General features: G+C 41.7%; 1 protein-coding gene across 2 annotated transcripts in view; it reads left to right on the top strand.

The window, feature by feature from the left end:
• nek10 (NIMA-related kinase 10) overlaps nucleotides 1-16,459 on the top strand; it is a 377,347-nt gene that overhangs the window by 211,490 nt on the left and 149,398 nt on the right. For both annotated transcript variants that reach the window (XM_038797318.1, XM_038797319.1), the window contains exons 16-21: nucleotides 2,039-2,103; nucleotides 4,020-4,122; nucleotides 4,214-4,342; nucleotides 4,432-4,569; nucleotides 10,127-10,172; nucleotides 14,850-14,971. In XM_038797318.1, the coding sequence (XP_038653246.1) occupies nucleotides 2,039-2,103; nucleotides 4,020-4,122; nucleotides 4,214-4,342; nucleotides 4,432-4,569; nucleotides 10,127-10,172; nucleotides 14,850-14,971 (603 nt within the window). The remainder of the gene's footprint in view (nucleotides 1-2,038; nucleotides 2,104-4,019; nucleotides 4,123-4,213; nucleotides 4,343-4,431; nucleotides 4,570-10,126; nucleotides 10,173-14,849; nucleotides 14,972-16,459) is intronic.

The following is a 16,459-nucleotide window of genomic DNA, read 5'->3' on the forward strand; positions in this document are numbered from 1 at the left end:
ACTTCATATATGTCATTAACGATGGCACGGTAGGTTGAGAGCAGTAAATAAAGCATATAGTATCTTGGGCTTTTTTATTAGGGGCATTAAGTGCAAGAGTAAGGAGGTCATGTTGAACTTTTATATGACGTTATGCGTACTGTGTCCAGTTTTGGGCACCACATTTGAACGTGTGAAGGCATTGGTGTGGGTACAGAGGCGATTCATAAGAATGATTCCAGGGAATTGTAGCTATGAAGATAGACCGGGAAGGTTTTCCAGAAAGTTGAGAGTAGACTTGATAGAGGTATTCAAGATCCTGAGGGGTATGAACAGGGTAAACAGTGAGGAACTGTTCCCACTCGAGAGCATCAAGAATCAAAATCATTGGCAAAAGGACTAAAAGCGATGTGAGGAAAATATTTTTCACCCAGAGGGTGGTTGGAGTCTGGAATTAACTTTATAAGAAGGTGGTGGAGGGAGGTTCGGTCAAAGTATTCAGAGGGGAATTGGATTCCTATCTGAAAAAGAATGTGGAAATTTACGGGTTAAGGCAGGGGAGTGAGACTAGGCAGAATGCTCTTTTGGAAAGCAAGTGCAGACTCGATGGGCTAAATAGCCTCCAACTGCATCGTAAAGATTCTTTGATTCTATCCAAATGCAGAAAGACCTGGGCGATATCTAGGCTTGGGCTGACAAGTGGCAAGTTATACATAATTGCAAGGCAATGATCATCTCCAACGAGTGGGAATCTAACCATCTCCCCATAACAGTCAAAAACATTACAATCGCTGGATTCGCACTATCAAGTTCTTGGAGGTTACCATTGACCAGAAACCGAATTAGTCCAGCCATGCAAATACTGTGGCTATAAGAGCAGATTAGAGAATCCTGTGGTGAGTAACTCGCCTCCTGTCTCCCCAAAACCTGTCCACCATCTACAAGGCACAAGTCAGGGGTGTGGTGGGGCTCTCTCCACTTGACTGGTTGAGTGCAGCTCCAACAACACTCAAGAAGCTCAATACCAAAGCAGCCCGCTTGATTGATACCCCATTCACAGACATTCACTTCCTCCACCATCAGTAGCACTAGATATACAGTAGCAGTTACAGTGTGTACCACCTGCAAGATGCTTTGCAGCAACTCACCAAGGCTGAGAGAACAGCTTCCAAAACCATGACCATTCACATCCAGATGGACAATGGCAGCAGATGCATGGAAACACTATCACCTGGGAATTCTCCTCCAAGCCACACATCATCCTGACTTGGAACTATATCAGCATTCCTCCACTGTCTCTGAGTCAAAGTCCTGGAACTCCCTCCCTACCAGCACTGTAGGTGTACCTACACCACATTGACTCTAGCGGTTCAAGAAGACAGCTGACCACCACCTTCTCAAGGACAATTGGGGATGGGCAATGAATACTGGTCTAGCCAGTGACACCCACATCCCATGAATGTATTTTTACAAATACAATCAATAATTAGTGTTTTCCTTCAATTTATCAGCTTCTAAATGGCGCAATGAATTACATTGATTTTTTTAAGTCCCTTTGCTTAAATCAGGGTGATAATACTGATGATATATGTTGAACTTATTGAAAGTAAAATTTATTTCTCAGATTAAAACAAAAACTGATTGCAAGTTAATTTCTGTGTCTTAACTCATTTGCACAATAATAAAACTCCTTTGTAAAATAGTAGGGGCTTTTCACAGTAACTTCATTGAAGCTTACTTATGACAATAAACTATTATTATTATTATTATTATTATTAAAAGTAGCAAAGAGAACAATCCCTATGAACATGGATTTTTCAATATAAATTAGGCAGTCATGTTTTTAGTCTTGTGTAACTATTAGCAATAATATCTCTGGGAAAATTGCTGTGCTTTGTCTCTGTTTCATAAAATAATTGGGCTCTTTTTGTCATACAATGACATCTGCCTTTTTATATTCTTTTGTAGATTTGTACTGTACATATTTCAACATGGGTTAGGCCGTTCATTTCATTAATATGTATGTACTTACATACAACACATCACATTTTCATTACAGTACTATGCATTCAGAGCTTTGCGTTTTCTCTTCAGCATGGAAAGGAACAGACAGTTATTCAAAAGGTACAGTGTCCAAATGTAATTGCCACCTTAATTTTGACATTTCCTCCCTCATTCATTATTCCAAGATTTCAGTAACTCCTTGAACAAGTTAAAATGTAAAGTACTGTATAGGTTTTTAAAATCTCTGATTTTCACCCCTGTGCAGAGAAGTGTCCTGTGACTGCTTGGTACTTTACTGTAGCACTGGACTGAGACCAGCAACATAGCTTTTCTTTAAATCAATAGTACTATCAAACAAGCTATAAAATCAAGATCTGTAATTTGTGCTGATGCCTTTTGTGAGCATTACTCTGGATAATCTGCAAGGAGGTCTACAACATCTGCCTGGAATTGACTCTGAGTGGAAAATGTACTGTTCTACTAAAATGTATTTTTAAATGACAAATTATCATTTTTAAAAATCAGAACATCATAACAATGGTCTGATTTTTAAAACATTCACATATATGCATCTAGGTGCTCATAATTGATTTCTAGTTCTTAAACATTTTTCCAATAGGAGTCAACTTAATTTTCCACAGAACTTACTTGCATAATGTGCCCTTTGTAATCAGAGCACAGTCAAGCAGGAGACCTGTGTGATTTTGCACCTTTTATTCCCCCACCCGCAATCCCCACCCATATTTTTTCAGTACTTATGACCCCCATCTTCTGTTGTTGAACCATAGCAACAAGCGTGGCTAAACAACTTCCAAAAATCTGCTACGTCAAAGGTTCAATCTCCATCCCTTTCAGGCATTTCCAATTTCTGACCCTTCATGTGGAACCTTCTGGGGTACAAAAGTTTTCGGAATATCTAAACTATTTGCACTAAGTTTCTTAAGTATTGATATAGCTGCTTCAAATTTTGGAATTTGAAAAAGTACATGATCCCATTCCATTCAAATTTCAATCTCTTATCCTCTTGCGATTGCCTCTCTACTAGGCCTGTTGTGTTTTGTGCAGAACTTGCCTGGAAGTACAGAAAGTAACACAAATCATTTGGATGAGGTTGGTAGACACATTTTGTGTCCTACTTACCTAAATCTGAACAGGTATGGGTATACTGAGAATCGCAGTCCAATGCCCAAAAGTCAGTCCACATGAATGTTTGTTCCATTATCCTTCCAGTTGAGCATGGATTCCGTTTGCTACTCCTTACTTCAATTGATAGTAGGTTTCATTTGTCAGTGGTTCGCATCCCTCCCTATGAACCAGAAGCTCCAGGTTTGAGTCCCACCCTAGAACTTGACAGCCAAGGAAGATGCCATGATATGGAGATGCTGGTGTGGACTGGGATGGGCACAGTAAGAAGTCTCTCAACACCAGGTTAAAGTCCAACAAGTTTATTTGAATTGTGTCTCTCCTATATATACTATGATTGTGAACCTGCCTCCACTTCACCTGATGAAGGAGCAGCGCTCCGAAAGCTTGTGATTTCAAATAAACATGTTGGACTTTAATCTGGTGTTGTGTGACTTTTTACAATGAAGATGTGTTCCTAACGCTGCAAACATGTTGAGGATCAACCTGCAAATCCACCAACACATGCCCGTGTCAGGCAGTAATAGTGGAAGAGTTTCCTGGCCAGTCATCTGATGGAAAGAACATTGAAGCCTCCACCATCACGATCCATAGGTCCAGACAACAACATGTATATAAAAATGCATGTTACCATAGCAACTTGGACTCCCTGAGTGAACTGTAACACACCACCACTCCTTCAATTAATATATGGCATCATATACATTAGAGTAGATTAAGTATTTGCTACAGCAAGAATTTCCTAATATTTAATGATACGTAAGTAGCCCACGGATTTTACTGATCACGTGAGAATAGTAGATATTTATTTTTCTGTCCTCCAGGTTTGTTTCACTTGTTTAATGTCAGCAGTTTCATGATTGACTCTCACTAATCAGACTTTTTAAATGCAGGTTCTTTCCTTCTGACATGTTTGAGATGTTCATTGATGTTGGACATTATGCTCGTGACATTCATGCATATGAAAATTTGGTAACTAAGTTGAACTCTTTAACTGTAAGTGAAGAACTCTCGTTAGATTTGTGTATTTTCAAAGTTCTGTTTTTCCACAGAAAGTTTGTAACCAGTCTTACAATTTTATGTCTAGACTGATGAACTAAAACAAATCACTGAAAATATTGAAGGAGTTAACCAAAATAAAGCTCCAACAAAATTTATCGGTAATTATGCCATTTTAGACTATCTAGGGAGTGGAGCATTTGGGAATGTTTTTAAGGTAAGTTTTTCCTTTTCGAATAATATGTTAGTAGCTTTTTGAAGCATTCACATTAAATATATATTTTAGATCTCCTTTTGGTTTTACAGGTTAGGAAATACAGTGGACAGAATCTACTTGCAATGAAAGAAGTTAATTTGCACAATCCAGCTTTTGGAAAAGACAAAAAAGACCGCGACAGCAGTGTAGAGAAAATTGTGTCTGAACTAACAATAATTAGAGAACAGGTGCTTTTTCTTGCCTTTTTTGTAAAAAAGCCTGTTCTTGTTTCATATATACAATACATTGAAAATGACTATCACTAATATTTTTACAATCAGCTATGTATTTGTAATAGTTGCTGAATGAATGTTAATTCATTTTGCTGAAGTTTCTAGTAAAAATGTATCAGCACATAATCAATTAGAAGATAACTTGTAAATTAGCAATTTTGTTTCATGCTTTTAAAATATTACTCTCTGTTATAATTAATTAATGGTTGTGGATGCCACTAACAGCCCATTTATTGCCAGTCCTCAGTTGCCCTGGAGAAGGTGGTTGTAAGCTGCCACCTTTAACTCCTTCAATCCATATGGCGAAGGTACTCCCACACAACTATTTATTATCCAGCAATGCTGAAGGAGTAGCAGTGCAGATTCAAGTCAGAATACAGCATGACACAGTTTGGGACCTGGAGATGGTGATGTTCCCATGTGCTGGATACCCTTATTTTTTTAGGTGGTAGAGGTAGCAGATTTGGGCGGTGCTGTTCAAGAAAGTTTGCAGGATTGCTGCAGTGCATCTTGTAGATGGTATGCATTGCAGCCATGGTGCATCATCAGCAGAGGGAGCGGATCTGAATTTGGTTTATGAGGTGTCCATCAAGCAAGCTGCCTTTCGCTGGATGGTGTTGAATTGCTTGAGGACTGATGGAGCTCCACTCATCCAGGCAATAGGGAAGCATTGTATCAGAGTCCTGCTTAAAGCGTTTTGCAAGGTGGAATAGGTTTGGGAAGTAAGGAGATGACACTTTCATGAATCAGGCTTTTAATATTTCCTTCTGACATTTTTGAGATGTTCATTGATATTAGACATAATGCTTGTGACATCCATGCATATGAACACCTGGTAACTCAGTTGAACTCTTTAACTGAAAGTGAAGAACTCTAGTTAGACTTGTGTATGTCTCAGAGTGGTTATAGGACATTCTGGAGGAGGGAGGATGAACAACCTGTGGTCATAGTACACATTGGTGCAAACAACCTCGGTTTTAAAAAAAGGGATGAGGCTCTGAAAGCAGAATTTAGGGAGATAGGAAGAAAGTTGAGAAGACAGATCTCAAAGGTAGTGATCTCAGGATTACAACCAGTGCCATGTGCTAGTCAGAATAGAAATAGCAGACTGTATCAGGTGAATATGTGGCTGAAGAGATGATGTGAGGGGAAGGGGTTTAGATTCCTGGGAGCAGGTCTGGGGAGATGAGACCGGTACAAACTGGACGCCTGGGCAGGACCGGGACTGATGTCCTTGGAGGGGTACTTGCTAGAGCGGTTGGGAAAGTTTTAAACTAATACGGCAGGAGGGTGTGAATTGGTGTAAGGATTCCGAGCAATGGGAATCAAGAACAAGAGAAAAACACAGCAAGGAGAATAAGAAAAGTGATAGGCAGAGAAACCAAGGGCCAGTATCAGATAATTATACTGTAAAAAATAGTAGGGACTGGTCAAGGAATGTTAAGAAGACTAGCTTAAGGTTTTGTTCCTGAATGCTCGGAGCATTCAAAATAAAATGGATGAAGTAGTTGCGCAGATAGATGTAAAGGGTATGATGTAATTGAGATTAGGCAGACATGGCTCCAAGGTGACCAAGGATGGGAACTAAATATTGAGGGCTATTCAGTTTTTAGGAAGGACAGCCAGAACGGAAAAGAGGTGGAGTTGCATTATTGATTAAAGAAAATATTGACACAGTATTGAGCACAGACGATGTTGAATCTGTATGGGTTGAGTTAAGAAACACCACGGGGCAAAAAACATTTGTAGGCGTTGTATAGAGACCATCAAACTGCAGTGGTAATGTTGGGAATAGCATTAGATAGGAAATCAGAGATGAATGTGTTAAAGGAACATCTGTGATTATGGGTAACTTTAATCTGCATATAGATTGTGGAAGTCAAATTAGCCACAGTACAATAGAGGAGGAATTTCTATAGTGTGTACAGGATGGTTTTCTGGACCAATGCTTTGAGGCACCAACAAGGGAACAGGCCTGGATGTTGTGCAATGAGAAAGTATTCGTTGCCAAGTTGTGAGAGAACCCTTGGGGATGAGTGACCATAATACGATAGAATTCTTTATCAAGATGGATAGTGAGGTTGTTGATTATAAGACTACGGTCCTGATCTCAATAAAGGTAGCTATGATGGTTTGAGGCATGAGTTGGTGAAGATGGACTGGGGCACATTGCTGAAAGGAAGAAAGTGGACAGGCAATTGCAGGCATTCAAGGAACAAAATTGGTGAACTCCAAAAGTTGTTTCTTCCTATTTGGCGCAGGAGTAGAAAGGGAACTGTGGCCAAACCATGGCTTACAAGGGAAATTAGAGATAATATTATATTCAAAGAAAAGGCATACACATTAGCAAGAAGAAAAGGCAATAGACCTGAGGATTGGGAACAGTTTAAAATTCAGCAAAGACAGACCAAGGGATTGTTTAAGAAGGGGAAAATATAATATGAAAGGAAGAGAGCGGGGAATACAAGCTGACGCACCGGCGCATGCACGGACTTCTGCCAGCTGGCGAAGGCCTTTTGGCCCCGCATGGCGGGGCGCCAAAGGCCGTTCGCGCCCACCGGCGGAGCGGGAGCCACTCCAGCGCGGGCCTAGCCCCTAAAGGTGTGGAGAATTCCGCACCTTTGGGAGGCCCGACGCCGGAGTGGTTCACGCCACTCCATCGCGCCAGGACCCCCCGCCCCGCTGGGTAGGGGAGAATCCCGGCCAATGTTCTTACTATGGAGGGAGTGCAACAAAGGTTTACCAGGTTGATTCCTGGATGGTGGGACTATTTTAGGAGGAGAGACTAAATCGATTAGGATTATATTCATTGGAGTTTAGAGGAGTGAGGGGGGATCTCCTAGAAACGTATACAATTCTAACAGGATTAGAGAGAGTCGATTCAGAAAGAATGTTCCTGATGGTGAGGGAGTCCAAAACCAGGGGTCATGGTTTGAGGATCAGAGGTAAACCTTTTAGAACTGAAGTGAGGAGAATTTTTTCCCCCCCCAGAGAATGGTGAATCTTTGGAATTCACTACCATTAAAAATAGTTTAAAATAAAATTTCCATTTAAGGGGCAATTTTACATGGTCAATCCACCTACCCTGCACATCTTTGGGTTGTGGGTGTGAGACCCACGCAGGCACGGGGAGATTGTTCAAACTCCACATGGGCAGTGACCAGGGCCAGGATTGAATCCGGGAATTGGCGCGTGAGGCAGCAGTGCTAACCACTGCACCTCTGTACTGACCCACAAAAAGTAGTTGAGGCAAAAACGTTGCGTAATTTTAAGAAGGAATTAAATATGGGGTTTAGCTCAAGGGATATGTGGGGGGTCGGGGGGGGGGGGGGGGAAGCAGGATTAGGGTATTGAACCCGATGATCAGCCATGATCATAACGTGTGGCGGAGCAGGCCTGAAGGGCAGAATAATTGAATTTACAGTGAAGAAGGAGACCATCTGGCTCATCAAGTCTGCACTGGCCCTTGGAAAGAGCACCCTACCTGGGCCCAATTCCCAATCCTGACATTGCCTTTGATTGAACAAACTGGGATTGTTCTCCCCAGAGAGACAGAGGCTGAGGGGCGCCCTGATAGAAGTTTATAAAATTGTTAGGGGTATAGATAAGGTGAACAGTTGGAGACTTTTTTCCAGGGTGGAAATGACAATTACAAGGGGGCACAAGTTCAAGTTCACCCTATCCCAGTAACCCCAACTAACTTTTTGGACATTAAGGGACAATTTAGCATGGCCAATCCATCTAACCTGCACATCTTTGAACTGTGGTAAAAAACTTGAGCACCCTGAGGAAACCCACACAGACACGGGAGAAAGTGAAAATTCCACACAAACAGTCACCTGAGGCCAGAATTGAACTCTGGACCCTAGAGCTGTGAGGCAGCAATGCCATCGTGCCTTCCTCCTGATTCTATTTTCTATGTATGTTTGTATTTTCCCACAGAAAGCTAGCCATAATATATCTGTGTCTGGGAGAGTTAAGTTTCTCGTGACCCCAGGATGTCAATGTAGTGTCCAAAAAAAACATTAGCTGGGGTTACGGGGATAGGGTGGAGGTGTGGGCTTATGTAGGGTGCTCTTTCCAAGAGACGGTGCATACTTGATGGGCCGAATGGCCTCCTTCTGCACTGTAAATTCTATGATGGGGCATTTGATGATAGTAATGCCATTGGCTGTCAAGGGAGATTGTTAGACTCTATAATACACATGAGGTAATTGGCCAGATTGGATTTATCCTGCTTTTCGTGAACAGAATATGCTTGAGCAATTTTCCACTCCGTTGCTTAGATGCCAGTGGTGTAGCCTTACTGGACAGTTTGGTTAGAAGCCACAGCTATTTCGAGAGCACAGATCTTCATGCCAAACTAGTTGTTGTCAGGTTCCATGGCCTGAATTTGTCGGATGGTGGGGGCTCTTATCTAGAGAGTAGGCGGAGAAAACATCCCCACTGACTCTGACTGGCCAACTCCCATTTTATGGTCAAATGAGTATTGATTGGCAGCAAGTGGATCTTCCGTCCGAACTTGGAAGTCCCGCTTTGGAAAGCTAACGACTAATCAGATTGACGGACAACTCCCCAGCCTCTCCAACTGCAATGCTGCAGTGGGTGAGAATAGACACTGCACCAACTCTCTGAAAGAGCACCCTACTTGGGCCAATGCACCAACCCTATCCCCGTAACCCAATAGTCCCACCTAACCTTTTGGAATCTAAGGGACAATTTAGTTTGGACAATCCGCCAACCCGCACATTTTTGGACAGTGGGAGGAAACAGGAGCATGCGGAGGAAACCTCACGCAATCACAGGGAGAATGTACGAACTCCACACAGACAGTCAATCGAAGGTGGAATTGAACCCAGGTCCCTGGCGCTGTGAGGCAGCAGTGCTAACTACTGTGCCACCATACCTCCCGATATAAAAGATCCTAAGGCACTATTCAAAGAAAACCTGGGTGTCCTCTTGTACAACATTTAACCCTCAACCAACACCATCAAAAATATGTAATTTGATAATTTATATCATTTTTGGGGGGACTTTGCTATGTACCAGTTGCCTGATTAAAACAGAACAATGAAGAATAAATATGTACGTCATTGACTGTGAAGCATTTGGGATGTCCTGAGGTTGTGAAAGCCATCATATCAATGCAAGTTCTTTCTTTACTGCAGAGTGTAATCCTAAATCTGAAATCTGTCCTTGTTACAGGGCTCTTTTCGCTCCAATTGCTTTTCATGACAGATGACCTCAGATCAAATGTTCCTCAAGAGAACAAACAAAACAATTGTAGAAAATCTAAGAATATTTCCATTTGTATAAAAGAGTGATATTTATTTAAATAGATACCTGCTTTTGTAGTATTTCTATTTTTATAACTTCTCTCTGAAGAACAACACCCCATTTGGAGTTTACAAGAGTATGACAGAACAATAGTGCACAGGGCTCATCAGAAATCATTTGTAAGCTAGTTTATTTTGGACTAATTCCCTTTAATATTAGACTTTTTTTTTTGCAGCTCCATCACCCAAATGTAGTGAGATATTACAAGACTTTTGTTGAAAGTAAGTATGTCTTTGAACATAAAAACAAAAAGACCAGCATATTTGTGTATATAATGCGATTGCATATTTATAGTGTTCGATTATAACGTACTTAAACCCGAGAAATTCAACCAGTGTATTTCAACTGGTGTATTTGGATGGAAAATTTCAATGTCCATCACCAAGATTGGCTTGGTAGCGTCATTACAGACTGAGTTAGCCATGTCCTAAAGGACATAGCTGCTAGAATAGATCTGAAGCAGGTGTTGAGGGAACCATAAAGAATGAACATAAGAACTAGGAGCAAGAGTAGGCCATCTGGCCACTCGAGCCTGCTCCGCCATTCAGTGAGATCATGGCTGATCTTTTATGGACTCAGCTCCACTTTCCGGCCCGAACGCCATAACCCTTAATCCCTTTATTCTTCAAAAAACTACCTGTCTTTATCTTAAAAACATTTAATGAAGGAGCCTCAACTGCTTCACTGGGCAAGGAATTCCATAGATTCACAATCCTTTGGGTGAAGAAGTTCCTTCTAAACTCAGTCCTAAATCTACTTCCCCTTATTTTGAAGCTATGCCCCCTAGTTCTGCTTTCACCCGCCAGTGGAAACAACCTGCCCGCATCTATCCTATCTATTCCCTTCATAATTTTATATGTTTCTATAAAATGCCCCCCCCCCCCCCCCTCCCCCCCCCCCCCCCCCCCCCCCCCCACCGCATCCTTCTAAGTTGCAATGAGTACAGTCCCAGTCTACTCAATCTCTCATCGCAATCCAACCCCTTCAGCTCTGGGATTAACCTAGTGAATCTCCTCTGCACACCCTCCAGCGCCAGTACGTCCTTTCTCAGGTAACGAGACCAAAGCTGGACACAATACTCCAGGTGTGGCCTCACTAACACCTTATACAATTGCAGCATAACGTCCCTAGTCTTAAACTCCATCCCTCTAGCAATGAGGGACAAAACTCCATTTGCCTTCGTAATCAATCCATTTGCCAATGTTTTGTGACTCATGCACTAGCACACCCAGGTCTCTCTGCACAGTAGCATGTTTTAATATTTTATCATTTAAATAATAATGCCTTTTGCTGTTATTCCTACCAAAATGGATAACCTCACATTTACCAACATTGTAGTCCATCTGCTAGACCCTAGCCCATTCACTTAACCTATCCAAATCCCTCTGCAGACTTCCGGTATCCTCTGCACTTTTTGCTTTACCATTCATCTTAGCGTCGTCTGCAAACTTGGACACATTGCACTTGGTCCCCAACTCCAAATCATCAATGTAAATTGTGAACAATTGTGGGCCCAACACTGATCCCTGAGGGACACCACTAGCTACTGATTGCCAACCCAAGAAACACCCATTAATCCCCACTCTTTGCTTTCTATCAATTAACCAATCCTCTATCGATGCTACTACTTTACCCTTAATGCCATGCATCTTTATCTTATGCAGCAACCTTTTGTGTGGCACCTTGTCAAAAGCTTTCTGGAAATCCAGATATACCACATCCATTGGCTCCCCGTTATCTACTGCACTGGTAATGTCCTCAAAAAATTCCATTAAATTAGTTAAGCACGACCTGCCCTTTATGAACCCATGCTGCGTCTGTCCAATCGGACAATTTCCATCCAGATGCCTCGTTATTTCTTCCTTGATGATAGATTCCAGCATCTTCCCTACTACCGAAGTTAAGCTAACTGGCCTATAATTACCCGCTTTCTGCCTACCTCCTTTTTTAAACAGTGGTGTCACGTTTGAAAAACATGCTCGCCGATCTACTTGCTGCAGATACATTTGTCCAAAACAGTATCGGAAAGAGTGACCACCACACAGTCTAGGTGGAGATGAAGTCCCATATTCACGTTGAGGATACCCTCTTCTGTGTTGTGTGACACCATCACCGTGCTGAATGGGATAGATTTTGAAGAGATCTAACAACTAAAGACTGGGCAGCATGAGGCACTGGGGGGCATCAGTGCAGCAGAATTTGACTCACCACAATCTATAACCACATGGCCCGGCATATCTCCACTCTACCATTACCAGGAAGTCGAAGATCAACCCTAGTTCAAGGAAGAGTGCAGGAGGGCATGCCAGGAGCAGCACCAGGCACACCTAAAATGAGCTACCAACCTGGTGAAGCTCCAACCGAGTACTTGCATGCAAAATAGCATAAGCAGCATATGTTAGACAGAGCTAAGTAATTGCATAGCCAACATATCAGATCTGCGCTCTGCAGCCTTTCCACAGCCAGATGGAAATGGTGCTGGTCAATTAAGCAGTTCACTGCAGGAAGAGGCTCTACAAATATCCCCATCCAGAAGATGGAGGAGCCCAACATATCAGTTCAAAATATGAGGCTGAAGCATTTGCAACAATCTTCAGCCAGAAGGGCTGAGTGGATGATTTATCTTAGCCTCCAACAGAGGTCCCCAACATCACACATGCCAGCCTTTCGCAAATTTGACTCACTCCACATGATATCAAGAAAAGTCTGAAGGCACTGGATACTGAAAGGCCATGGACCCTGACAATATTTCAGCAGTAATACTTATGCTCCAGAATTTGCCGTGCACTTAGTCAAGCTGTTCAAGTACAGCTCAAATACTGGCACCCACCTGGCAATATGGAAAATTGTTCAGGTCTGTTCTGTCCACAAAATGCATGGCAAATCCAACCCAGCCAATTACCGCCCCATTAGTCAACTCTCAATTATCAGTAAAGTGATGACAGGGGTCACGAAAAGTGCGATCAATTGGCAATAGCGTAGAATAACTTGCTCCCAAATGCTCAGTTTAGGTTCTTCCAGGATCACTCCGCTCCTGACCTCATTACAGCCTTGGTTCACACATGGACAAAAGGGCTGAACTGCAGAGATGAGGTGAGTGACTGCCTTTGACTACAAGGCAGTATTTGACTGAGTGAGGCATCAAGTGCCTCGCAAAATTAGAGTCACTGGGAATCACGAGGAATAATCTTTGCCGGTTGGAGTCATACCAAGCACAAAGGATGGTTGTTGGAGGTCAATCATCCAAGTCCTAGGACTCATTGCAGGAGTTCCTCAGTGTGGGATCCTTGGCCCAACCATCTTCAGCTGCTTCATCAATAACATTCCTCCCATCACAAGGTTAGACATGGGAATGTTTGTTGATGCATGATATTCAGCACCATTCACAATTCCTCAGATACCCAAGCAGTCCATGTCCAAATGCAGCAAGACCCCTGGACTATATCCAGGTTTGGGCTGACAAATGGCAAATAACATTCACAACACAAAGTTCCAGGCAATGACCTCAACATCAGTGGCATTATCATTTCTGAGTCCCCACTATCAACATCCTTGGGGTTACCATTGACCAGAAGCTGAACTGGGCTAGCCATATAAATACTGTGGCTACAAAGAAAATCAGAGGCTAGGAACCCTGCGGAAGTAATTGACCTCAGGAACTTATCAAGGTTCGTTAGATAACACCTTTGAAACCCATGACTACTACCATCTAGAAGGACAAGGGCAACTGATGCATGGGAACACCACCAGCAAGCTCCCTCCAAGCCACATAGCAACCTGACTTGGAACTATATACGTTCCTTCACTGTAGCTGGGTCAAAATCTTGGTACTCCCTCCTTAACAGCACTGTGAGTGTACCTACATCACATGACTGCTACGGTTCAAAATGCAGCTCAGCACTCCCTTCTCAAGGAATGGGCAATAATTTCTGGCCTAGCTAGAGATGTCCAAAAATGAATGAATTTTAAAAATGCATCTAAATTTGCAGTGGTCCTGTAAATTATAAATAATTTATCTTCCTTTCATGTAATTTATATTCTTGAACTGAAGGTGGTGTTTGCCCAGCCAAACTGGAAAAATACATGTGACATGCTCATTTTTGTCATTTAATGAAGCAGAACTGTTACTATATTAAGCATATTTTTGATATTGTCTTTCTAATAATGCAATTATCTAACAATCAACTAGGTAGGCTTTCAGTGAAGTTAATCTGCATAAAAGTATATTTATAAATAAATGTTATGACACCGAGCAACAAATATAATCATGTAAAATATAATTTGGTTTATATTGTATAGAAGAGAGAGAATACCCATGGAAGCCATTCACTATTAGGCATGAACGTCCATTAGATATGCTGCTGAATTCTTGGGTGTTTTCAAGGATAGATATTGCCACCATGTGGGCAAGTAGTGTCTGCAGCCGCATCATAAACCTGTAAAATGGTACTTGGTTTTATTTCCCTTGGAAAGATGAAAGCTTGAGGAAAATTGTTGATATTCAAACTCAGGACCCCCCGATTTCTCGTTTGTGCTTAAATTCACCTGACCTAAGTTACCTAATGCTTATAATGTGATGAATATTGCTGCACCATTTCAGGCACACACGATCCTAACAAAAACTGAAGTTTATTGCCGATTACCTTGTATATTTCCATCTGATTTAAATATATGTCTGATAATTGACTATAAGAATCAACATGTTCAGATCTTGGCTGCTGATATTTTCTTTCATTTTCCTTTGTTTTGCCACCACAATTTTCTCACCACAATCATACATGAAGATTTTGTAAGGCTGCAGATATGCTTCTGGTGAGGTTTTTTTTTACAGAGAGTAAAATAAGGGTCACTCAGTACTTTTATCTAAAGGTATCATTATATTTTACTGTTCTTTGCAGATGATCGATTGTATATAGTTATGGAACTTATCGAAGGAGCACCCCTTGGTGAGCACTTTAATTCCCTCAAAGAAAAGCAACAACAGTTTACAGAAGAAAGAATATGGAATATATTTATACAAGTAAGAACCTTACATGTTCCTTACACATTGCAATGATCTTAGCACAAATCGGAGGATGCATTGGAGATTAATTTGATAGATATTCAAGAACAAAACTAACAAATGTTAATCTGATATGTACAATTTGTACAATTATTTTAATAATTCATTTAAAAATAATTAGCTTTGGTAAATTTTCTGTTTCTACTGCAATTTTGAGTTCTGCCAATATTTTCAGTAATGCCCACCAATGGTAATGATACCATGCTGTTTATTGCTACCACAAATCAATCAAATTTACAAGTGACAGGAATAGGGATCTGATAATGTTCTACTCACTTAAAATACTACGTGATAGACACTGAACTTACACATTGGGTTAAAAATGCCAGTCATGCCAAGAATCGCTTAGTTGGCTTACCGATAACAGACAATTCTGGAAATGCTCAGGTCAGCAGCTGTGGAGAAAGAATCAATAGAATCTCTACAGTGAGAAGGAGGCCTACCTAGGCCCACTCTCCCACCCTTTCCCCATAACCCCGCACATTAATCACGGCTAATCCACCTATGTTGCACATCTTTGGACAGTGGGAAGAAATCGGAGCACTCGGAGGAAACCGAGCTAGGTTCAACTGTTTACAGCTACTTCATCAATGATATTCCGCCGTAAGGTCAGAAGTGGGGATGTTTGCTGAAGACTACAAATGTTCAGTACCATTCGCAACTCCTCAGATACTGAAGCCGACCATATCCAAATGTAGCACACCTGGACAATATCCAGGCTTGGGCTGACAAGTGGCAAGCAACATTTGCGCCACACATGTCCCAGGCAATGATTCGCCACCTGACTCCCCAAAGCTTATCCCTTATCTATAAGGCACAAGTACTCTCCACTTGCTGGATGAGTGCAGCTCCAACAACACTCAAGAAGCTTGACACCTTCCAGGATCAAGCAGTCCGATTGATTGACACCCCATACACATTCACTCCCTCCTCCACTGATGCACAGTGTCAGCAGTGTGTACAAGATGCAGTGCAGGAACTTACCAAGGTTCCTTACGCAGCACCTTCCAACAATGGCTAAGATACTGAACCAGCTGGTTCTACTTTTCTAAGTTTTAAAATTGTGCTGAAGGATCGATTCGTTCCAGGAGTGATCCTATAAGAAATAGGGCTTGGTTATTTTATAAACAAACTTTATTAAAGCAAAAGAAATAATAAAATTTTACTTCAGCTAACATTAACAAACATGCAGTTTCTTAACCTTAACACACGGATTCCCATTAAACCATGCTGTACGTGAAAAGGCAGCTCTCGTTCTACTGACACTAACAGACAAAGGTAGTATTTGCATTTAAGAAGCACTCTTCTTCTGCCAGGGACATTTGTGGTGGCAACTTTTATGACCTCTCTGGTCGATTCCACAGCCTTCTCTTTAACTGTTCAAACAGCATTTCCTGTCTCTCAGCTCAGCCACTCGCTCAAATAAAGGTTCTCCCCTGAGGTGGT

This window comes from Scyliorhinus canicula, chromosome 5 (assembly GCF_902713615.1).
Source record: "Scyliorhinus canicula chromosome 5, sScyCan1.1, whole genome shotgun sequence".
Lineage (NCBI taxonomy): Eukaryota > Metazoa > Chordata > Chondrichthyes > Carcharhiniformes > Scyliorhinidae > Scyliorhinus > Scyliorhinus canicula.